Genomic DNA, 24,499 nt, shown 5'->3' with positions numbered 1-24,499 from the left:
ACTACAAGGTTGCTATTGCCATTTTTATTTTCAACACAAAAAAGCATAAAGATCTACAGATATGAATAAGATAACAACATTATAAACGGATCATCCTTAAAAATAAATGACTTAAAATCCATGGTAACATGATTATTATTACAAATTTAGTCAAGCTCATATGATATGATACGATACGATCTAATCTAGAGTACGCGCCTGCACAATGTGACACCATCACCAATTGAAATCTGAGCGATTTCGATTCGGGGGTCAGAGGCTAAGTACTTGTTGAGTTCAATTATGGGCTTTTGGCTGGCACGGAGACGCTCGGGGACTTCTTCTTCATTGCTTACAACTGAACCATACCACAGAGTGTTATCATATGCAATAACACCTCCTACTTTCACCAGTTTTATCGCTTGCTCGTGATAGTTAATGTAGTTGGGCTTATCAGCATCCACAAACACAAAATCAAACTCCATTTTCAACTTACCCTCCTGCCATATATACATAATTCATATAATTAGTTCCCAAGTTTAAGAAGTAGGCGTTCTATATAAGCATGTCAGTCAGATTTATAGGAAATTGGCACACAAAATGTGATTAACAATGCTGGCAAAGAATGGCAGATCAAATTAGGAAAATGTTTTACACTCCCAAATAGGAAATTTAACAGTGCAAAATAATTAATTGTGTAATTGAGAACAAAAAATAGGCTTTAAAATTAAAAACTCACATCGCTCAACATTTCATTGAGAACAGAAATGGCATCTGATTCTATGAAATTGATCTTGTGCTCCACACCAGCCTTCTGAATGAATGGCAGTCCAACTTCAAATGCTTCTCGATTTGGATCCATTGCTACTATCTGTTGAAAAATAAAAAGAATAATAATAATGAAAACAAAAAGACTGATTTAGATTATGTCTATATTGGAATCTTAACATCATTTTATGAGGGAACAAGAAAAACATTAATTCTAGTTTTCTATTGTAGTTAATTAGAATCTTTGTCAGCTTGTCACGTTTAAATCCCAGTAGAACTTGGTCTCTCATATTAAGCAAGTACTTGTCCTAGTTACCTCATTACTAACTCATTCCCCAACCCAAAAAAAAAAAAAGAAGTATTTGTTTTGGAGATAAGACCATGACCACTAGATTAGACTATGTATCTTGATCAATCTTGTATCATATTTGGATATAAAATGTGTCTTAGGATTGATTGTTCCCCTGAATTGTATATCCCTCGTATTGGGAATTATTGAGTCCCAATGAGAAGGATGCAAAATGACAATCCAAATTATGAGTTTAAAAGATCAAAATACCTGCAAACATGGCCACCGCATTATGTAATCAATGTCTAAGGATTTCAAACAAAAATAGAATATGTTACATAATTCCTTCCTAATGCAGGAACATTCCAAAAGTGGAATAAGATACGTAATTCCAAAAAATTGGTAATTCCAGAATTATTAGTTTCAAAACTAATGATCCCATGTAATCTAAGTCATCCTTTGTAACTTGGCTAAAAATTTAGTTGACTAAAAATAGACCCACAAAAAAGCAATGCAAACAAAAACAAAAACAAAAACAAAAAAGTTTGACAACTTGGAATGACAACTTGTTGATTTAAACTTGTTGATCTAAAAATGACAACTTGGAATGACAACTTGTTTTCAAAAAAGCAATGAAAGGCATGGATTAATTGGAATGACAACTTGTTGATTTAAAAATGTTAAAACCAAATTTTTAACAAACTCTTTTGGGCTTGATTTAAATTTGATTACAATTTAAAGAGGGAGTTACAAACCTGGCCATCATGAGGTAAAGCAAGGGCAGTGGTAAGAAGAGAATAGCCAGTGAAAACACCAATCTCCAATGTCTTCTTGGCATTCATTAATTTCAAAAGCATAGAGAAGAACAATCCTTCATCAGGGGGCACACTTAGCTCCGCTCTACAATTCAAATTGCAATTTTGTTATACTTTTTTTTTATAACAAAAATAAAAATTAACTAAATAAGTTGTGAATAAACAAAATTCTGAAAACATTTTTTTCTTTAATGTTTCATTGGCCATTACTCCGAATCAAGACCATTCAAAAGTTGTAGTGCTTTGCGGCCAAGACTTGTAGTAACAAGTTAACTAGGCCGATTAAAAAAAAAAAAAAATTCATTTTCAGTCCATGATTAGACTGGATGGTATTATCTGGGCTTGTGGGGATTATCATGGATTTTCTTACGATGATCCGAACAATTCATTTTATAGAGTTCTTTGTGTATATCATTCACAAAAAAACAAAAACAAAAAAGGAAAGTTGATTTAACAAATGCGATAAATTGAATAGGTTACGATTATCAAATTGACTTAAATTTTTTTGTGAATGATATACACAAAGGACTTTACAAAAGGAACAGTTTGAATTATCGAAACAAAACCCGTGGTTGGCTCCATGGATCCAGGCAACACCCTTTAGTCCATGATTTTGAGTAGATAGAAGCTAGGCCCAATAATTTAATTATAAAAATGTGTTTCAGGTTGCTTGAAATGATGTTTGAGTTTATTAATATTGTCAACCATATGTGAGCAAGTCCCTAACCTGTCGCCATATTTCTTGATTGTTGCATCTCTTATCCTCTTGAGCTGCTCATGTTCTCTTGGGTATACATTGGTATCAAAGATGTACTATTTAACCAAAATTGAATCAATAAGCAAAATGATTGATATAAATCCATAAAATGGTGTTGCCCACATCTAAAAAAAGTTTTTTATTTTTTTGATGAACAAATAAAAACTTAATTGATGAGAATCAATGTATACAGAATATTAAGACAAATATCAATCAACTAGGGGATAAGTGCACAAAGTATCAAAGCAAAAACTCAACAATATATGAAAAAGGAAAACATAAACCAAAAAGGAACAAGTAAAAATAAAAGAAAAGAAAAGAAAGGGGGTGGTTGGCAGTAGGAGTGTATATATTATTCAAAACATACCATTCGTCATGGTAAACCACACCAAACCGTTATGCATTGTGGCGGTTTGGTCACATTTTGAAATTTCATGTTTTTAATGAACAATCAATTAACAATATAATGAAAATACAACGTTATAAACTCAGTTTTCCTGTTCAAAATATTGACACCACCAATATAGTTTGATTCTCTCATTTAGACGAATCAAAGGTATACTTTACACAATAATGCTACAATGGTCAAATTTGTTTAAATGAGTGAAAACATATCCTCAAAACTATTTAAGCTACACCCTGGGTCCTACAAAGTTGGTGACGTAACATTCTTCACCCAATTTTGGACTAACATTAATTGTTGGATTAAATTGAGAAAAATTAAGAAGGTAAGGAAAGTGGGAAAAAAACTTTAAAGGCCAAAATTGAAAAACACTAAAACATAAGGGGGCCGAGTGTATTTACCCTTATTTCTGCCACATGGCTTTTTTCATTCAATTTTGGTCAGATATTGGTTATTGAAGAAAATTAGAAACTTTAAGGATCAAATTGGAAAACAATTAAGGGACAAAGTGAAAAATCACTGAAATTTAAGGGAGTCAAAATGTAATTTACCCTATCAATAATGTTACAATTACCACATTTATATACAATAAAGTGCTTTTCACCTCATGTGTTACCATTGTGTTAGTAACAGATATGAAAACTGGGGCCACATAATACGTTGATGATATATGGATGACAAAATATTTTATGGTGTTCAAATTTGACCATTGTAGCATTTTAGTGCTGTTTGGTGCAGTTTATTATAGGAAAATGGTTTGTAGCTCGAAACATATTCCCCCCGAATGGCCCAATTTTTGAAAACAACGTCGTTTTCAAAAAAAAAAAAATCTTCTTTCCCTTCCACTTCCCCTTCTCGTTTCTCTCTTGAATCAAACCCAGAGAGAGAGAGAGAGAGAGAGAGAGAGAGAGAAGGAAAAAGAGAGGAAGAGGAGGGTGATGGCGATGATGGAGATGAAGATGTGTTGTTGATGGCGATGATGTTGTGTTGATGGTGATGATGTTGCTATTTGTATGATGGGGTTCAAGAAAAGAGTTGAAAAATTCGAAGATCCTTGAAGATCCTTGAAGAACAACTTCGAATTCTCTAGAAGATGATGAGAGGCTTAGATTCTTCAATAGTCTCAACTTAAAAACACAAGAGTAAAGGAGATGATGGAGATAAGAGATTGAGTAAAGAAGAAGGCAAAATGGCTAGAGAGAGAATAATGGCAAGGCTCTCCCATGGATCTCCCACTTTCACTCTCAAGGTTGATAATGGAGAAGAGAAATTAGTTCTTTCCCAAGAGTTAATTCTCCAAAATCCATCACTTGTAAAGCTATGGGTGGGTGCTATTTATAGGCACCTCATGATATATGATGGAGCCCATATGCGAGGCACATGGAGAATATTCTCTCTAACCACCTTGTCCGAGGAGGTGACCTCTCCGAAGATGAGGAAAACCCCGAAGAGGAGATCAACCTCTCGGCGAACCCTTCTTCTTAGCCACACCTAACCAATGATCCCCAATCATCCCAAAGGGTCAAGGGTAGTCCCAGAGGACGTCCTGCCAGAAAATATTGCCGAGTCTCTTAGACCCCCCAGAGTGGTGCCACCTCGACCCGGGTATAGACAAGTTTAACCGAAGAGTGAATTCATCTCCACTCACCGTCCTCGGGATCGGGTCCTTTGTTCGAACTCCATTACGCCTATGGTTCTGGTGCGTAGATCCCAGAAAGCTCCGAGCCCACAAGTGTTGTGGGACTCATTAACGAAGCGGCTTCTAGATTGTGTTTGAATCCGTTCGAAGCCAAGTGCTTCGGATCTCTAGGTTCATGGATCCAGACCCTTTCGAGTCCGAGCCCGAGTAGGTCTCTAAGTTCGTGGATCCGAACCCTTTCGAGGCCTAGAGCGATTTGGCCTGTTTTGATGGTGATTAATCCGGGCCCACCAATCTTGGACTTGCGATAAATTCGGGCCCACCAACCTTGGACTATTGGGCCTAATTAATTTAGTGGGCCCAAATTAGCTCCTCTTACATTTGCCCCTTGCGTGTATGAGAAATTTTAAATTTCTCGGACATGCATACTGTCATTTCTTCGGCCCTGCTTCGCATCACGTCCCAAAAAAAAAAAATTGTTGTCTCGACAGAGCCTATGGATAAAGTTGATGACGCACTGTAATTTAAGGATAAAATTTGACAAAGCAAAAAAAATTATTTTTTTTTTTTACTTTTTTTTTTGTTTTGGTCCTACTGAAATATATATATTTTATAACATCCGAGAAAAATACACATATTCATATATATATTTTTAATCCAAGCAAATAATAACAAAGCACCCATATTTTTTTTATTCTCTGAACAAATATGAAATGCCAAACAAGTGGAGTCAGCAAGCCGTTATGTATAGATATATATGAAGGAATATGTGATGGAATATACCAAGCATGATGCCTCTCTTTTTTTCTATTTAAGGAAAATGGCCAAAACCCTATTATGTGGCTCTTCATTCTCTTTGTAGCATAGCCGTTGCGGCGTTCTCTTACTCTAGACCGAGAGGCCAAGTTTCTTCCTCTCCAAGAAGGCTTCGTTTCTGCACTGCCAAAGGCCACCGCCGTGCTCTTCTTCTTTAACAAACCACATGGCTCCGCTTGCGCACTGACCTTCATCGTGACTCCAGGCCCCGTTGCCGCTGTCGTCACTGAAGACCTAGCTCCGACTGCCACAGATGCCATGACTAAGCTGCTGACTCGCCCCAGTTCTGACTACTGCGGACATCGCAACCCTAGATGCTGCTATTTTATGCCATCGCCAACTCTGTCTCACCGTAGGTGCTTCATTTCGGCCTAGAGATTCAAACACTCCGAAGCTCGGTTGTGCCGACCAACACGACATTGACCTCCCTGCAACGTCACTACTCCTCTACGTCGTCACATCCAACGCCAACCTTGAGTGCCCAGCTACTCCGGAGCTCGGCGTTGGCTTCACTCTACTGCCACTTCACCACCGGCCTCGGCTATCCAGTGTTCTTCCTCATCTTTGCTTTTGGTAGGCATTTCGAATATATATATATATATGTGTGTATCTATTGATTATGATGTATATATATATTATATATTTTTTTTAGAGCTTGACTTACCCAGATCTTAGTTCTGCTTGCACACGATTACATCGCCGTGGCCCAAGCTGCCGTCGGCTTCTTGCTGCTCCAACTCCGACCAAGCCGCCATCAGCCTCTCTCTGCTCCACCTCCGATCACTGTTGGCTTCAACGGTTCCAACGCAGACCACACACGTTCGCCCACTCAACGCAACGTGTGTGGTCTTGCCCGGCCTAGCTCAGTCTTGTTAATCAACGTCGACGCCGACTCCGCTATGTCTTCAACATTGCCTTCGTATTCAACTGTCCAGCGCCGACTACGCACGTTGCCCTTTCAACGCGACGTGTGTGTAGGCCTGCCTAGCACTGCTCAGCTCGGCGTCGGCCTTGGGTGTATACGTCTCACGTTTGTGGTCTTGCCATTGTTTCCAGCCGTGGTTCTCCATCTCCTCTCGAATCTGTGGGTGAGTTTTTTTTTGTTTAATTTTTCATTTTGGTGGAAACTCTTGTAAAGACCCACTTTCATTCTTATTGTTTTGATGGACTTTTGTGCTTAAAATAAAAAAAATAAAATAAAATGAATCCATGCTCTAATACATTAAGCCTTAATATTGGTGATTTGAAATTCCAATGTGAAGCTTGAATTTGTTGGGCTTTGCGATTTTTGAAATAGGCTGTGGGATTTATTTAAATGGATTTTCTGACTTGAAATTTGCCAGAGAAATTCTGGGCTATTGCATAAATTGGACCATTGCTGCTGAATTTTACACTCGTAATAGAATACTTGCCATTTGAATTGAGCAATTAACATTGACTTGAGAGGAATCTTCTTGTAATTCACATGACAATCCATTGAATCTTGCTACTGATGAGAAATAAGAAATGTGAAATACTTCGAATCTTGGGCCTGAAATTTGCTATTGAACTTCACTCTATCCAAATTTTGAGCCCCGTATAAATTGGACCTTTAATATGGAACGTAGTGATTTTTTTTTATTTTTTATTTATTTAATGACCCGCTTGAACTTCATCACAAAACGGCCTATGACATTGCACCTCTTATTGATGATAGAAACTGGAAATCTGTATGTTGATGATACACCCATTGATATTATAACTTGTTAAGCTTGAAGAATACCCGAGAAAATGAATTGTTGATGACGTCTGAGGTTGAATTTGTTGATAAACCCATCATATTGCATGTAAATCTTATTATAAAAATGACTGATTGTTGCGACCCTTAGAATAGTAGACATCATGCCTGAATTCTTGGTGTAAAAATTCCTCGTAGAATTTGTTGAATTCATGGATTCTCTGAGAAACGAATAGTTGATGCCGAAATTTCATTAGAATGTGTTGCTTCAATTCCAATATTCTGAATTTTAATACGGTCAACTCCTTGTTATTTATACCTGTTATTTCAGCCATATGTCTTCTCGAAAGAAACCCGTTGTCCCGGGGTCATCAGAACCGGCTTTCATGAAAGAGAGGGATGTACCTCCGGCATCTGAGTGGAGGAAATCTCCTTATTTTGGTCGGATGGACCCCTTCTGGCAGGCGGCTACCTCCACCACTTCTCTTCTGACTCCGAAGGGAGCTCCATTATGTCTCACTGAGGACACTAACTCTGGATATGAGGCCCTTATTTCTCCTTCTTCGGTGCTATGTTTTAGGATTGAGCGGGGGGACTTTCCATACTGCTATCCTCAGTTCAAGGCCTTCTCAAACCTCCTTTTGGTTGGCAGGAGTGGGTCGATGATGTCCTCTCGGACAGGAGCCTCTGTTAGCGACTTCAGGAGGCCCGGCTATTGATCCCGGTGAAAATATCTCGATCATTATCCATCCGTCGAAAAAATGCTAGCCTTGAAGCCATGGCTCTCTGGTGAAGCACCGAGACACACACCGTTATACTTGGCCAGCACGAGATGGGGCCCACCCTCGAGGATGTGTTCATGTTGCTGCGTCTGGAAGTGACCGGCCCTGATGCCTTCTATCCTGAGCAGACACCCCCCGAGGATGACTCTTTGATCCAATCTCTGAAGCTAAATCTTCAAGCTTGTGGTCGGTGGAGTTCCGTATTTGATGGTTCAGCGAGGAGGACCAATCGCATGAGGACGGACCGTGCCTCCTACACCGCATGGATCCGCCACTTCTTCAAGGATCTTCAGCCCTTGGCTAGAGATACTGACCCCGATTCTCAGGAGTATGAGGCCGGTCTGATGTATGGCTCTAGGCCTTATTTCTTGGGATATCTGGTTTGCTTCTTTTCATTCTTCATTCTTCCGAGCACACCTCCGGATTCTCTCAATCCCTTTGTCTTCCCCTTGGCAGTTAGGCTCTTCAGAGGGGATCGGATTCCTTTTGCTCTGCTATTTCTTGGGAATCTTTATTGCTGGCTAGATCTACTACATCGAGACATGGTTTGTTCCGTGGGTCGATATGAGCTTGTCTCCTTCATTCACAGCCAGTCCCTGTTTTGTTTCTTATTCGAGAGGTTCCCAAAGTTTGCCCCCACTCCGACTGTATTCGAGGCAGAGGTTCTTCGGGAGATAGTGGATAAAGATGGTATCCCCGTGCTCAATATTGACAGGTCTCGGACATTTGAGAAAGCGAAGTCTTTCCAGCCGTTGATTACACGTTGGTCACATACCATTTCCATCTTATCCTTGAATACTCTGGTGGATGATCCCCGGCGGTTTGTGGCACGGCCGTATGTATGCCCACTGGTGGGTGTGGCAACACCACTTATTTATCATGGTTCCTCCCGCTCGGTGTCTTTTCCTTTGTCGAAGAACATCCCTGCGCACTTTGTTGATATACTGATAATGATCCATCCTGGTTCGCTACCGGTATGGCATGAAGAAGGCGTTGATAGCGCCATTTATAGACCTGACCGTGTAGCATGTCAATTCGGGTTTGATCAATGTGCCCCGGGGCCAGCACCTCCGTTATTATCATTTTCGGAGAGCTACAGGCGCTTCAGTCGCGGGCTTGTACACACCATGCTTTCCATATCCGGCTCTTTGACGATGCCAGGCTTGAGCCGAGCAGGAGCTTTCACCCTCTCCTTCAGGCGATATTGGCGGAAGAATATCGATACATTTATTGCATTTGTCCAGAGCAGACCGACCATATGTTTGCCTCCGCCGATCTATAAGAAGGACTCTTCTCTTCGGCTGCCTGAGAGCCGGAAATCTGATCACATGTACGAGAGTTTCTTCATTTCATCTGCTCCAACTGACCCTTCGGCTCGAGCGTCTACTTCTAGCTTGGCAATTACTTCTCCAGAGCCAGTCCCTTTGAATAAGGCCTCTGGTCCTCGGACAACCCACCTTAAGAAGATGGCTCACAAGAGAGCTTCTGATGCCAGTCCTTCCGCTCCTCGCCTTTCCAAAAGGCTCCATGAGGTACCCGAATTTTTTTTTTTTTTTTTTGAAGTAACTTTCTTTCTTGCGACTAGACTTTCTTAAATGAACACTTTTTATTTTCCCCTGTTGTGTAGGACCCTACGGCTGCTGACGTTCTCAATACCATGGCTACTGGCCATGCTCCCTCCACTAGGCTGGATTCAGACTTGGACGACACCCTCTATTTGTCTGCAAGACTTGTGAAGATGCGCACCCTTCATATAGCGGTTATAGATGATGATGATGATGAGGCTGAGTCCTCCGATCATTTTTGTGACCTTATCCCGCGCATGCGTCGTCATCGTCCTATCGTAACTAAGGATGAGTGCTATCTTGGTGACGAGGTTGTCGGGGTTCGCCATTCTGATGTTGAGATTGCTGAAGGAACTGATGCCACAGAAATTGATGCCACAGGCCATGCTTCTAGAAGCAATGTAGAGATGAGGTGCGCCTCTGGGAATGGTGTGGAGGTGGATGTGCTGGAAATTTCTGAGACTCGCTCTAGCACTTATGGTGATGCTCATCCTCCGGCCTTCCTTCCTTCTTCAAGAATGACTGCTACTGTTCAGGCTTCATTAGACATTGAGATCGATCAGGTGCCCTCTGTACGGCCAAGTGACTTTGTTGATGCTAGGAGTCCTTCAGTTGCTCCGGCTTTGCATAATGATTCTCCCTCTAGTAATCTTTCTTTCTGAAATTTGTCATGTACTTCTATCTGTGAGAAATCTTTACTCAAATGGCTTTACTGTTCCTCATTCCTAATAAGACTTCCTTATCTTTTCTTCAGTGTTAGCTGCCACCGGGGTCCTGCCTTCACCTGCCTCGGACTCTGCTCCGACTCTCTTTGTGACTCCTTGTGGTTCTCCTTCTCAAGGGGAGACACCTGCCTTTGAGACGACTGCTAGAGGTTCTTCATCGCTAGTTCCTTCGAATGTTTTGGATTTGAATCTCAGCGATTTCCACTTTGATAATGATGCTTTTGGTCTTTTCCCTTACCGCTCTGCAATATCGGGCTCAGGACCTCTACTGGAAGTTACCCCTCCAGGTGGTTCATCTAACCCGATAGACATTTGGGAGATTCCTGAGACTAGTAGCTTTCCGGCCCTAATTCCTCTTTCGGGTTCTGGCAAAGTATCATTTCTCCATTATTGGGTAGCTCCTGAGTTTGCTTCAATTCTACAGCTTGTGCATTCGAGTTATCCGGAGACCTTTGCTTCATTTGCTTGCTAGTGTCCGCTTATTCAGACTGCTCTTCTCGAGTCTTTTTCCACTATCTTATATAGCTTGGACAGGCAACGACTGTGTGACCTTAATGGGAAAGTAGTCGAGACAGTGTATCAGGAGATCTCTGACATGGAGCGTCACCAAGTGGATTTATCATGGCTTCGGAAGTGCCTGGATATAGCTTCGCACACCAGTCATCGAGAGGAAATTTTGTTTGTGCTTGCCTCTTATCGGACCTCTATAGATGAGACAAAGGCAACTCTTCGTGAGCTTGAGTCAGGCTATGCTCGGGCCTTGGAGACTTTAGAAGCATATTCTGCTGTTTGCCCTCCGGATATAGATGTGACGGGTAGCTTCTTCGAGGGTGTTTTTAGGAGAGATAGAGTTTTTTTTTATTACTTTCTTGCCCTTTTCGATAAAAAATGTTTTATCTAGGACAATGCAATGAAATGAAAAAATCTTTGCTGTTTGGATATTTTCGCATTGGTTTCTCATTCTACTTGATAAAATATTTACAATGGAAAGAACAATCATATGCACAAGTTTACAAAAGCTAAAATATTCTCATTAATTTTCAACTTTCTTAACAAAAGTATAATATATTCACTGCAAGTGATGGGATAAACATACTCCATAAAGAAAACCAGCTTCTTCATAACGTAGGGGAAATACAACTTTTTAGACAAAGTAAGAAAATGAAAATGAATTTCAACATAGATGAGTCTAACTACGGGTAGTAATGCTTGATAAACTTTGCATTGAACGGGCCAGTTCGGAAGCCATCTTCAACCCTTACAAGCTTGTAGTACCCGCTTGAGCTTGCCTAAAACACCCTGTAGGGCCCTTCCCATTTTGGAGAAAACTTGGGCAAGGGTTGTCCTCACATGATTGGGTCTACAATCTTCCATACTAGATCACCTTCTTCGAACTTTCTTGGCACCACGGTCTGATTATAGGCTCGAGCGATGGACTCATATTACCTTTCCATGACTTTTGCAGCTCTGTCATGCTTTTCCTCTAATGCTTCCAATCTGGTGGTTCGAGGCTCTAGTACCATCCTCGAGGTGAGAGCCATTCGAGCAGATAGTGTTTCTAACTCTATAGGTAACACTGCCTCGGACCCATACACAAGGGAGTAAGGAGTTGCTTGAGTTGGCTTTCTCTTTGAAGTACGATACTCCCATAGGGCTACTATCAACTGTTCGGACCAAGTCCCCCCAAATTCATCCATCATCTTGCTCAGAATCCTTATCAGTGTGTTGTTTGTGGCCTCCGCTTGCCCGTTTCCTTTTGGATAGTAGAGTGTGGATTTGTGATGCTTCACTTGGTAAGTCTCTAGGAGGCTCTTCACATATTTGTTTATGAAGGGAGTGCCATTGTCCGAGAGGATGGTGTTTTATTTGTTTATGAAGGGAGTGCCATTGTCCGAGAGGATGGTGTTTGGTACTCCAAACCGGCAAATGATATTTTCCTTGATGAAGTTCGAGACTGTAGAACCCGTAGCTTTCTTTAGAGGGATTGCTTCGACCCACTTTGTGCTTAATTCTGTAGCTGCGAGAATCCACTTGTACCCCTTAAAAGGTGTGGAGATGGGCCCTATTAGATCAAAAGCCCAGGTATGGAACGGCCATGGCGTTCGGATACTATGCAGGTCTACAACTGGAGCATGGATCAAATTTCCGTGTTTCTGACAAGTTTGACACCTCTTCACGTGATGGGACGTATCTGACACCATGGTCGGCCAGTAATACCCAAGGTGTATAAGTTGGTCGAACAGCCGAGCCCCTCCTTGATGCTCAATTTCGTGGGCTCTTCCGAGGACTAGATCTGACTCCTCCTTGGAGAGACACCTCAGGGGAGTGCCCTCAATACTTCTTCTGTAAAGCTTGTTCTGATCAAGAAACCGCCTTGCTCTCCTCTTGAGGTGTGCAATGTCCCTTAGGCTTTCAGGTAGTGTTCCCCCTTTGAGATAGTCAATGTAGACTTGCCTCCGGTTAGGGGTATCAATTTCAAAGCAACTCTCATCCTCCTGGATGTATGACTGACACTTGGGGCATTCTTTCTGTAATTGATTCGAGGCATTCTCCATCTCGGGCCAATAATAGCCTTGTCTTTGGATTCTTCTGTACAGACTGATATCACCATCCCCGCAAGACTTTTCATGGATCTGTTGTAGTCGGAAGCTTGCTTCTTGTTGGCTAACACACCGGGCTAGGAATCCGGTACCCCCTCGGAAGTAAAGTTCACCTTGAATAATTATGAATTGGGCAAGCTTGGCCATAGTCAGTTTTCCAACTTTGCTTCTGAGTTGTTCGAGGACTTCTCCTCTCCAGTCCTCCGGAAGGTCTTTGTCTTCGGGTATTATTGAAGGTTCTGTTCTTTTCTTGATAACAATTGTCGCCTCTTCCTCTGGAATGTCAACTCTTGCGCCTAATGTTGCGAGGGCATCTGAAAACTTGTTGTCGAAGCAAGGCACATGCTCTATTTCGACCTTCTGAACTTTGTCAAGAAGCCTTTGGACTGTTGTTCAATATGTGGCCAAGGCAGGCTCCTTTAAGACGAATTGTCCTGAAACTTGCTTCACTATCAGTTTTGAGTCCCCTCGAATTCGAATCTTCTTGATATTGTGCTTCTCAGCTGCTATCAAGCCTAAAATAAGAGCCTCATACTCGGCTTCATTATTCGAACAATGGAAATCCAGTTTATAAGACAAATATAACTTTTCCCCACTTTCGCTTGTAAGGACTATCCCAGTTCCTCATTTACCTCCGGCTGCTGCTCTGTCAAAGCTCAATGTCCAAAAGCTTTCTGGGAAGCCATAGCTGTATGCACCTCTCCTCTTAATTCTTCATTCACTGGTTCATAGTCACCACTTGGAAATTGAGCAAGGAGATCAGCTAAGGCTTGGCTTTTGATTGCCTTCGGGGGCTACACATGTGATCTCAAATTCACCCAGTGCTAACAACCATCTTGCCACCTTCCCGGTTAGAGCAGGCTTGCTGAGGAGGTATCGGATTGGATCACTTTTAGTAACAATCTAAATCTGATATGCTAAGAAGTAATGTTTGAGCTTTTGGGCAGTGAATACTAGAGCTAAGAAATGTCTCTCTATCGGAGTATATCGGACTTCTGCTCCTCGAATCTTCCGGCTAATGTAATACACCGGGCATTCTGCTCCATCTACATCTTGGACCAATAATGCCCCTATGGACTTGGGGGTTGAAGTTAAGTACAACATTAGAGGCACCCCGGGCTGCGGGGCTATCATGGTCTGAGGCGAGGTCAAGGCCGCCTTGATTCTCTCGAAGGCCTTTTGGTGCTCCTGGTTCCACTCGAACTTGGCATCTCCTTTTAATAATGAGCCAAAATGGGTGGAGATCTCTGGAAGTGCTGGGATAAACCTTCGAATATAAGACACCTTCCTGAGGAACTTCTTTAACTCTTTCTGAGAATGCGGGGACGGCATTGCTCTGATAGATTTGACCTTGTCTTCATCTGCCTCGATACCATGCCTATGTACAAGAAACCCGAGGAACTTCCCGGCTGTTACCCCAAAAGCACATTTGAGAGGATTCATCCTCATTTTGAATTTCTGGCACCTCTTGAATACTTTCTCAAGGTCTCGGAGATGGTCCTCTTCTTTCTTGGATTTCACCACTAGATCATCAACATAATCTTCCACCTCATGATGGATCATGTCATGAAAGATTGCAATCATAGCCCTTTGGTAAGTTGCTCCGGCATTCTTGAGTCCGAAAGGCATGACTGTATAAAAGAAGTTTCCAAAAGGTGTTCTAAAAGCAGTCTTTTCTGCATCCTCTTCAACCATCTTAATCTGATTCTATCCGCTGAATCCATCCATGAATGAGAACATTTGGTGTCCCGAGGTGGCATCCACAAGGGTATCGATGTAAGGTAGACGGAATTCATCCTTCGGGCAAGATTTGTTCAAATCTCGAAAGTTTACATATACTTTGATTTGACCATTCTTCTTCTTTACTGGCACTATGTTCGCCAACCACGTGGGGTACTGTATTGGCCGGATGAAACCAGTCTGTTGAAGTTTTTCAATCTCCTCCTTAATCTTCTCTTCGAGATCCGGATGATATTTTCGAGCAGCTTGCTTAATTGGCTTGGGGTTTGGGAACACATCAAGATAATAGGAGACTAGGTCAGGATCTAGTCCAAGCATTTCCTTATATGACCAAGCAAACACATCTGAATACCGGCTTATCAACTTTAACAATTGTTCCCTCTTCTCTGGGCTAAGGCTTGAACTTATGAATATCGACCTCGGTGCATCTTGTCCGTCACTTAGATCTATTTCAATAAGTTGTTCGGGTTGAGGCTTTGGCCCATCTTGCATGCATTCTGGAGTAACTTCAAGCTTTATCACTATGTCATTGTCAAGAGGCTCTTCTTTTGACTCGGAGTCGGTGACTGAAGAAACCGACTTCCCGCAACTTCATAAATAATACACCATCTTGCCCCTTCTCGGACTTTCATCACCTTTCAAGGAACAGACGGACTTTCTGGTCTAGACATCACCCGTTTACTTGATTTTGCCCTTGGCTCCTTGTCATCTTTGATATCCTCCCAACGAGGAATTTTGAACCTCCGAGGCTTAGAGGTGGTGGGAACTTCTTCGACAGCCAGTTCGGTGAAGTAGATGGCATCAGAGTAATGAGCTTCATGGGTCTCGAAAGGCCTTTCTGTAGCCTGAATTGTCACCGTCTTCTTTCCCCATTTAGCCTTAACACATTGATGATAACTCGATGGTATAGCCCCATATCTATGCATCCAGGTCCTCCCTAGGATGATGTGGTAGTTTGCCTCGGAATCGATAATATGGAACTTGGTGGCCAAGCGAATTTCTCCAACGGCTAAGTCAACTGTTACGCATCCGATAGTAACTCTCTTTTCTCCATCGAAGCCAGTGATGACTATCGGCTTCTTCACAATGCGTTCTTCAGAGATTCCGACCTTTTCTAAAGTAGCGCGAGTCATAATGTTGATAGAGGCTCCACTATCTAGAAAGGCCCTTTTGAACTCAACCCCGTTAATAAAAGCAGTCACATAAAGCGGGCGATTGTGAGAAAAAGGATACTTCCGATCAGCCTCGGAGAAAGTAATGGCACTAGATTGCTCTTTTGCCTTCCTCGGAATAGATCCCTCGGTCGACATGCATTCCTCATGGTGTGCCTCAACTATATTGATAATAGACATGGTGATTTCTGTTCTTGCCTCCCTGGAAAGTCTAAACTGGTCAAAGAATTGCTTGAACTTTACACAGTCTTGCAAGGTTTTGGCATAGTGATCTGGATCTTTTTCCACTCTTGGAGGCTCATAGTTAACCGTCTCCTCGGTCTCTTCAAAATAAGATGCCATATAAACATGGTGTTCTCCTCTTCCGTAGTACTCTTCTCCTCCTTCTGGATCAAAGGGATTGTCGACATGAGTTGTGAAGGTTCTGTCCTCTGGATCGAGAGCACTTCCATAGTAAACTTGCTCACCCTCGGGCTCGAGGATGTTGTCCAGATAATAATCATCGTCATCGAGATTGGCGATAGCCTCAATCATCAGGCCTTCATAAGCTATCATAGCAACATTCTTGCCCTTGTCTCGGTGTTGAGGATATGGTTGTTCTCGGATATCTTGAGTCCCTTGCTTTTTGAACCTCAATTCGTCTGCCTCGACTTTATCTCTGAAAATTTTCCTGAGAGTCCAACACTTCTTTATCGGATGTTTCAATGTACGATGGTAGACACAAAATTCAGGGCTCATTTTTTGATGGCATTTCTTCTACATAAGGCAATTTTAGCTCTCCGTCTGCCACCCATTCCTTAACTAGAGCTTTTACTTCCTCGATTCCACATGGATAAGAAACATTCCCCTTTTCACCATGATATTTCTTTCTCGTCTGGCCTCTATGACCTTCTCCTTGTGACTTTCGGGTATCTGGGGCAGAGGCAGTAGCAACAATAGGTCCACGAGACGATTTGAAGCTAGTCTTGTAACTGGCCTTAAATCCGGACTCCTGAGCCTGAGGAATGCTAATGTTCCGAGCTGTTTCTATTAATGCCGAGAAGGTGGGCAGCTTGTGATTAACTAGAAACATTTTGTACCTGCTCAATGCCCCTTCTAAACATATTTGAACCAGATAACTCTCCTCCACTGCTTCATGGCAATCCACGGCCTTGTCCTGAAACCTTTTGATGTAGTCAAGGATGTTTTCACTTTCCTGCTGTTTTTCTTTACACAATGTAAGTGTGATCACCTTCTTCGCCACTTGAAAGAACTTAGAGTGGAATTTGTTAACCATTTCCTCCCAGCTTCGGACAAAGTTTGGGGCCAAATTAACAAACCAACAATATGCTCGGTCGGTGAGGGACTTAGAGAATTCTCTCAGCCGGAGGACGTGGTTTGAACCATGAATACCTAGAGTCTCGATGAATCGCACAACATGTTCTCGAGCATTTCCTTGTTTGCCATCGAATTTGATGAACTTCGGCACTGTATACCCCTCAGGGTATGGATAGCTCAGCATCTCAATGGGGTAAGGTGGCTTGACATCCGAATCAGGCAAAGAGGGTAAAGTCCTCTTACCCCGTTCGAGATCGAACATGGCTTGCACATCGGCGAGAGTAAGAAACTGTTGAGGGAGAAAGTTTGATGGTGGTATTCCCGGGAGTTGGCTTATGGACCCAAAGACTGAGCTAGGGGCAACTTGGCCATTCTGGTGCTGCGAATTCATCATTGGTGAGGACATTTGACGATACTGGCCCTCAGCGCCTATAGACAAGCTAGTTGGTGATGGGACATTGAATTAAGGCCCGTAAAGTCCACCGCACGACGCCGCTATACCGGGTTGTGCTTGCAAATTTGTTGTTGGCACCAAAAGAGGCCCGCTTGGTACTTGAGTAACATTTACTGGTGGCGTAACAAGATTAGGTACGGGCAGAGCTCCCTTTTGCGCCATCATGCCCCTTATATTTTCCTGGACACCAACAGTTGCCGAAGCGCCATTCATTACACCAGAACCTCCCCTAGTCACCATTGGATCTTGGCTTGGCACGCCATGGAGCCTGGGCATGGGCAAACTGCTGCCGCCTACTGTGGTTTGAGCATGTGTTATTGTGGCCGTGTTGCCATGAGCCATAGACTGATTGGGGCCTACTTCTCCTTGGATTTGATTTTGCGCTTCGACGGGAATAACTCCACCACCAGTTTGATTTTCGTTTGGCGTCGGTGCAAAATTAGAACTCATCACCAACATGGTGTGAGTGAGATTCTGAAGAGTGGTAAGAATCTCCTGCTGAGTATTTTGAAGTCCTTGAATGGCCTCAAGCAAAAGTGGTTGATCTGGAGCCATGGTCCTATCATCACCACCATTAGGGGATCCTTGTTGGTGAACTTCATCTTCTCCCGCCATCCCTGTTGGAGTTGTGTGGATTCCAGATCTCGTTAAGACCATTAACCAATCCACCTCCCCAGTGGAGTCGCCAAATGTATGATGGGGTTCAAGAAAGGAGTTGGAAAATTCGAAGATCTTTGAAGATCCTTGAAGAACAACTTCGAATTCTCTAGAAGATGGTGAGAGGCTTAGATTCTTCAATAGTTTCAACTTAAGAACACAAGAGTAAAGGAGATGATGGAGATAAGAGATTGGGTGAAGAAGAAGGCAAAATAGCTAGAGAGAGAATAATGGCAAGGCTCTCCCATGGATCTCTCATTTTCACTCTCAAGGTTGATAATGGAGAAGGGAAATTAGTTCTTTCCCAAGAGTTAATTCTCCAAAATCCATCACTTGTAAACTATGGGTGAGTGCTATTTATAGGCACCTCATGATATAGGATGGAGCCCATGTGCAAGGCACATGGGGAATATTCTCTCTAACCACCTTGTCTGAAGAGGTGACCTCTCCGAAGATGAGGAAAACCCCGAAGAGGAGATCAACCTCTCGGCGAACCCTTCTTCTTAGCCACACTTAACCAATGATCCCCAATCATCCCAAAGGATCAGGGGTAGTCCCAGAGGACATCCTGCCGCAAAATATTGCCGAGTCTCATGGACCCCCCGGAGTCGTGCCACCTCGACCTAGGTATAGGCTAGTTTAACCGAAGAGTGAATTTATCTCCACCCACCGTCCTCGGGATCGGGTCCTTTGTTCGAACTCCATTACACCCATGGTTCTAGTGCGTAGATCCTGGAAAGCTTTGAGCCCACAAGTGTTCTGGGACTCATTAACGGAGCGGCTTCTAGATTGTGTTTGAATCCGTTCAAAGCCAAGTGCTTCGAATCTCTAGGTTCGTGGATCCAAACCCTTTCGAGTCCGAGCCCGAGTAGGTCTCTAAGTTCGTGGATCCAAACCCTTTCGAGACCTAGAGCGATTTGGCCTGTTTTGATGGTAATTAATCCGGGCCCACCAATCTTGGATTTGCGATAAATTCGGGCCACCAACCTTGGACTATTGGGCCTAATTAATTTAGTGGGCCCAAATTAGCTCCTCTTACACTGTTGATGAAGATGTTCGCCACCTCCGATCTCTGATCTCCGCCTTCGATTTGTGTATGAGGATGTTGTGTCAAAATTGTTTTTCAAATTTTTATATTTTTTTTTGATTGATCTCCATTTTGATTTTTACATTTTTTTTGGGCCCTCTGTGCTGTGTATCTGTGCTGTGTTGATAATGATGTGTTGGGGTGGGTTTGATTTTTGGTTGATGATAAAGATGATCTCTCTCTCTTTCTCTGCTCTGCTCCTTTCCTTTTCTCTTCTTTCTTTCTTCTTCTTCCTCTTCTTCTTCTTTGTTCCTCTTCTTCTGCGTTATTGAAAAAAAAAAAATATCAAAACGACGAAACAACGTCGTTTTGAATTTGGGGGATTCAGGGAAGGGAGCATTCGAGCTACGTAGCATAATTGTTTATTACAAGCTAAAAGCTGATAATCAAAAAGCAAAACCAAAAGCACCCATTTTCTAAATAATTAGTTTTTCTCAGTTTATTTAAGTTATTTCTGCCTAAAAGGCCGCAAACAAAAGGTGCACTAAATAATCTGGCACAAATTTCTAAATTAAAATAAGTTGTAATCACTCCTATAATCCATACCAAATACCCCTTTATCCTATATGAAACAGAGCATAATGCCCACGGTATACTTTAAGTTTGTTTAGTTTAAATAAATTGTTTATTACCTTTTTTTCGTCTTTTCTTCTTCTTTTATTCTTATTATTTATTTATTTATTTGTTATTTTTTAAAGATTTTATGTTGGACAGTTTGTTCTAGATCTGCTTATAATTATTTGATAAAAATAGATTAAATAATCAAGATGAAAAATAAAAAGGAGCGTTTTTAAGTTTTGCTTGAAGATTATCAAATTATGAGATTTAGTGAAATTTTTTACGAAAGTTGATAATAAAAAATAAAACTAAATGCAGCCCATCCACTGCTTTCAACAATCAATTATAAATTATTTTGATTGATTGGACTGGGATTGTCTAATTGAGGAGACTTTATGGAAAAATTCATTCATTATGTTTTTTAATCATTCAATATAAATTCGTGAGCTCCACTTCTTCTACCAATCACAATATCATCGAAGCATCACGTGGCGGTCCTCAAGGCCAACCAATAACTTCTCCACACCCTGGGTCTATTTCTGTTCATTTTGGTTGTCAATCAAATTTTTTTTTAATGCACAATTAATTATTTTGTTAAATTTGGCAAATAAATTATTTGTATGAAAAAATCAAATCCAACCATTTCATTTGGTCACAATTCTATCTTAAGAAAAAAAAGTGATACTATACATAATTTTTTTTTTTCATCGAGTTTAATTTGTTTTAAATTGTAATTTTAATTTGAGAGAGCATTTGAATTTTTAAGTCTATTTTATGATCGATTTCGATGATTCAAACTGTTTACTTTTTAAAAATCTTTGAGTAGAATATTCATATAAAAAATTATAATGATTTGACATCAGTAACTATATATTAAAATCATATTTAAAAAAAAAAAAAGATAACAAATATAATTTTAATAATAGCCATTCATTTTTTTATGGGTAAATTACAAACACTCCCCCTGATATTTACTTAAATTATAAATTACCTATGTGGTTCTAGAAATTACATTATACCCCCTAAGGTTTCTAATTTCATAACAAATAGATCATTTTGTTAATAAATAATCAAATTAATTAACAGTGTTTAATAATATTAAAATTTATTTCAATTAATAATTTAGATAATTTTATTATTGTATAAGTGAACAATTAGAAATTTTATTTTTTCAATTAATTCTGTTAAATAAAATTTTTTGACAATAAGGTATCAAATCACATAGAGCAATTCATATTTTAAACAAATTTCAATGAGAATATTTGTGATTTATCCTTTTTTTATAATAGTGTCTATTCTCAATTTTAAATATAATAGCGTCTAAGAAATAAGATTATATGTAATATTTTTTCACAAAAAAAGAGTAGTATCTATTCTCAATTTCATAAGAAAAACAGTCTCATTTAGTAACTCGAAACCAAGACGGCTCGAATGGCCCCAGTCCAAAACGACGCCGTTTTGGAATTATTATTATTATTTTTTTTTCCTCTCTTCTCTCTTTGAAGACGAAGAACACAGAGAAGAGGAAGCTGGGGAAGAACATGTAAAGTCTTCATCAACAGCAATTGGAAGACTTTTGTTCAACAACATCTTCATCAACAGCATCTTCGTCAACATCAACAAAAGTCTTCATCTTCATCAACAACATTTTCATCAACGCATCATCATCATCAACAGCAACATCTTCATCAACATCATCATCATTAACACATCATCATCATCATCAACAACAACTTCATCAACATCATCATCATCATCAAACACATCATCAACAACAACAACAACATCATCATCATCAACATCTATCGATTTTGTGAAATCCATATCCATCGATTTCGATGAAATCAATCGATTTCAAACCATGAAAAAAGAAGAAGAAGAAGAAGAAGAAAAAAAAAACTAGTTGAGCTCTCTCTCCTCTCTCTGTCTCTCTTTCTCTTCCTCTCTCTTCTCACTGTCTCTCTTTCTCTTCCTCTCTCAAGGATCTAATAGAAGGAAGAAAAAAAAACACTACCCAGAACGATGTCGTGTCATTTTGGGCAGTCAGGCCATTCGAGGCGAAAGATTTTCGAGCTATGAATCATTTTTCAAAAAACAAACATTTTTGATTATGTGATTATCAATGTCCAATTCAATCAATTATATGAATTATTTGCTCCATAAACTAAGTCCAATAGTTTGAATCATCAAATGACTCTGCATACTTCGCGTAGGGCTCGAGAACATTGATAAATAATTATCCCAAAAAAACAAAAAAATAGAGAAAAGAAAGAAGTAGACCTTGGTCGAATTCGGATCTTATAGAGTGATTTTTAGTAAACTAATTTTAGAATAATTTTTTGAATGATTGAAATTGAGGCTAGGCTTGACATCTCTAAAAAAGTCAAAAAGTCACTATGCCTCCGTTTGGGAAGTGGGTTGGCTTTTTGGCTTTTTGGCTATTTTAGCCTGAGCTATTTTAGCCTGGTTTGGGAAGGGTTTTTTGACTTTTTGACTTTTTTGGCTTTTTTGTGAGAGAGGATTGTAATGATTATGGGTTGGATTTGATGTTTTGTTTTTTGTGGCTAAAATAACCTATTTTGTTTTTTGTGGCTATTTTAGCCCCAAACCAAGTTCCCAAACAAAGACTATCTTATTTAAGTCACATCATCTTATTTAAGTTACATCACATGTCTACCACATCACTTCAAATCCAATCCATACTTTATAAAAAGTCAAAAAAATTCAAAAAATACGAAAATTAATGGTACAATAGTATTGATAATTACTTTTAAAAAAAATATCAACCATGTGAAAAGTCACTCTAAAAAATCCTCTGGTCGAAGTATCATAACTAGATCCTCTAGTACAATTAATGGAGTGAAAGGAAGATTTTTCAAAAAAAAAAAAAAAAAAAAGTAGAAAGGTGTGTAAGAATTGTTGAGTGAGGGAGAAAGAAGAGAAAACATCCAAATGCATGTATGAGATAAAAGGTTAGGAAAAGGCTGAACAGACAAAAGAGACTTTTAATTTGATGGTGTAATACTTTTAATTCAACCAGAGAATGTGCCTAAGAACACATTATTATAGATATGTTGGCAACAAAAAGGCTTACCTTTTGAAGAGCCTCGCTTTGCAGGATGGTCTTTAAAACAATATTATCCGCCATGGCTTTACCTGCAAAACCCAAACTCAAAATGTTTTCTCAGATGAGACTAAACAACTCTCTCTCTCTCTCTCTCTCTCTGCGCGCGCATGTGTATATATATGGGGATGTGTTTCAGTGTGTACGGTGTATATCATATGTATTTGTATAAGTTTTTACAAATATGTATAAGCTTATCTCACATAAATTATCATAAATATACGCAAGTTGTTATTTTTAAAATTTTTATGGGTTAACTTATGTATTATTGTGAAAATTTATACGATTTTGTAAGATATTTATGAGAATTTATACAAATATATATGATATATATTTTCACACTTCAAAATTATCCATATATATATTAAAAATGTTAGAGATTTCAAAAAATTTATCAAAAATTCTATCAAATATCTCATATGAGTGTGGAATCTACATGAGACTCATTTTGTATGGGTTTCACACCCATATAAGATATTTAATAAAATTTTTAAACTCTCTAACATTTCTCTATAGAGAGAGAGAAGCTAGTGTGTTATGAAATCTTGTAGCAAATGAGAAAAGGATGACATAAAAAAAGAAGGAAAACAAAAATTGAAACAGTTGTATGACAAATTTGCCAAAAATTACAGCCCTGCCCAACTTATTTATGTCGGTAAGGATTATCATCATTCTTATTTTAATGATTTAAATAATTTTTTAGGATTTTTTTGTGTATTTTATTTACACAAAAAGTTAATTTATTCAATTTATTATTTAGAATACAAACAAAATAATAAATATGTCATAATTATTAAATTGACTTAATTTTTTAATGAGTAATATACATAGGATAGATCTTACAAAATAAAATATTTAAATTATTAAAATAAGACCTGTAATAAAGTTGATCGATCTAACAACAAGCCATTCATTGGAAATTATGGACAGCTAGAAGGCCCATTCCTTAAAATTAGCTTGTTGGGGGGAAGGTTTACATAAATAATTTAATGAAAAATACTTTGGAATTCTAATTTTTTAATTTTAAAGTCAACTCTAATGAATTAACAGTGGACTTCACTTATTGTGATGTGATATTTTGGTATTAATTTATTTTATTTTATTTTTTTCTTCTTATTATGTCATTAATATTCTATTAAAATATCAAAATTATTCATTACTGATAATTCAATAGCATCAAATGATTGTCTTTACCTAATAACATGGAAAGTATACAAGTTCATAAATAAATATGAATTTTTTTTAAAAAGTGATAGAATGGGAAACTATTTTTCAAATTTATGGGGGGACACCTCGTTTGGGATAATATATTTTAGTTAAAATATTAAAAAATTATAATAAATTATCATGTCATTTTTTTTACATCTTTTAATAAAAAATTAAAAATTATTAAAATAATTTGTTCTTAAATGAGGTCAATTCTCTGTCTGTTAACCTATTGCACACAAATGATTGTTTGATAATCTTAAAATATTACTTTATATTATTTATTACTTGACATTTTACAAATAATTTTTCAAAAATTCAACAAAAAT

General features: G+C 39.5%; 1 protein-coding gene across 1 annotated transcript; it reads right to left on the bottom strand.

Moving 5' to 3' along the window:
- Nucleotides 1-79: 79 nt before the first annotated feature.
- LOC114295542 (putative caffeoyl-CoA O-methyltransferase At1g67980) lies at nt 80-23,331 on the bottom strand. Its single transcript, XM_082870570.1, has 5 exons — nt 22,935-23,331; nt 2,579-2,664; nt 1,792-1,936; nt 719-850; nt 80-479 (listed from the first exon to the last, which is right to left on the bottom strand). The coding sequence occupies exons 1-5, from the start codon at nt 22,986-22,988 to the stop codon at nt 186-188; spliced, it is 711 nt and encodes a 236-aa protein (XP_082726696.1). The 5' UTR covers nt 22,989-23,331; the 3' UTR covers nt 80-185.
- Between the last annotated feature and the right edge of the window lie 1,168 nt (nt 23,332-24,499).

This window comes from Camellia sinensis, chromosome 5, assembly GCF_055761805.1.
Source record: "Camellia sinensis isolate YWXY chromosome 5, ASM5576180v1, whole genome shotgun sequence".
Taxonomy (NCBI): Eukaryota; Viridiplantae; Streptophyta; class Magnoliopsida; order Ericales; family Theaceae; genus Camellia; species Camellia sinensis.
The sequence above is the reverse complement of the archived record's forward strand: the minus strand, read 5'-3'. Positions and strand labels throughout refer to the sequence as shown.

What these genes read in the sequence shown, in the direction of transcription:
- LOC114295542 (XM_082870570.1), bottom strand. Translation starts at nt 22,988, where the DNA reads ATGGCGGATAATATTGTTTTAAAGACCATCCTGCAAAGCGAGGCTCTT. An exon ending in AAAGCGAGGCTCTTCAAAAG is followed by an intron (nt 2,665 to 22,934) that starts GTAAGCCTTTTT and finishes TTGGTTAAATAG; the next exon opens with TACATCTTTGATACCAATGT. An exon ending in CTTTACCTCATGATGGCCAG is followed by an intron (nt 851 to 1,791) that starts GTTTGTAACTCC and finishes ATTTTTCAACAG; the next exon opens with ATAGTAGCAATGGATCCAAA.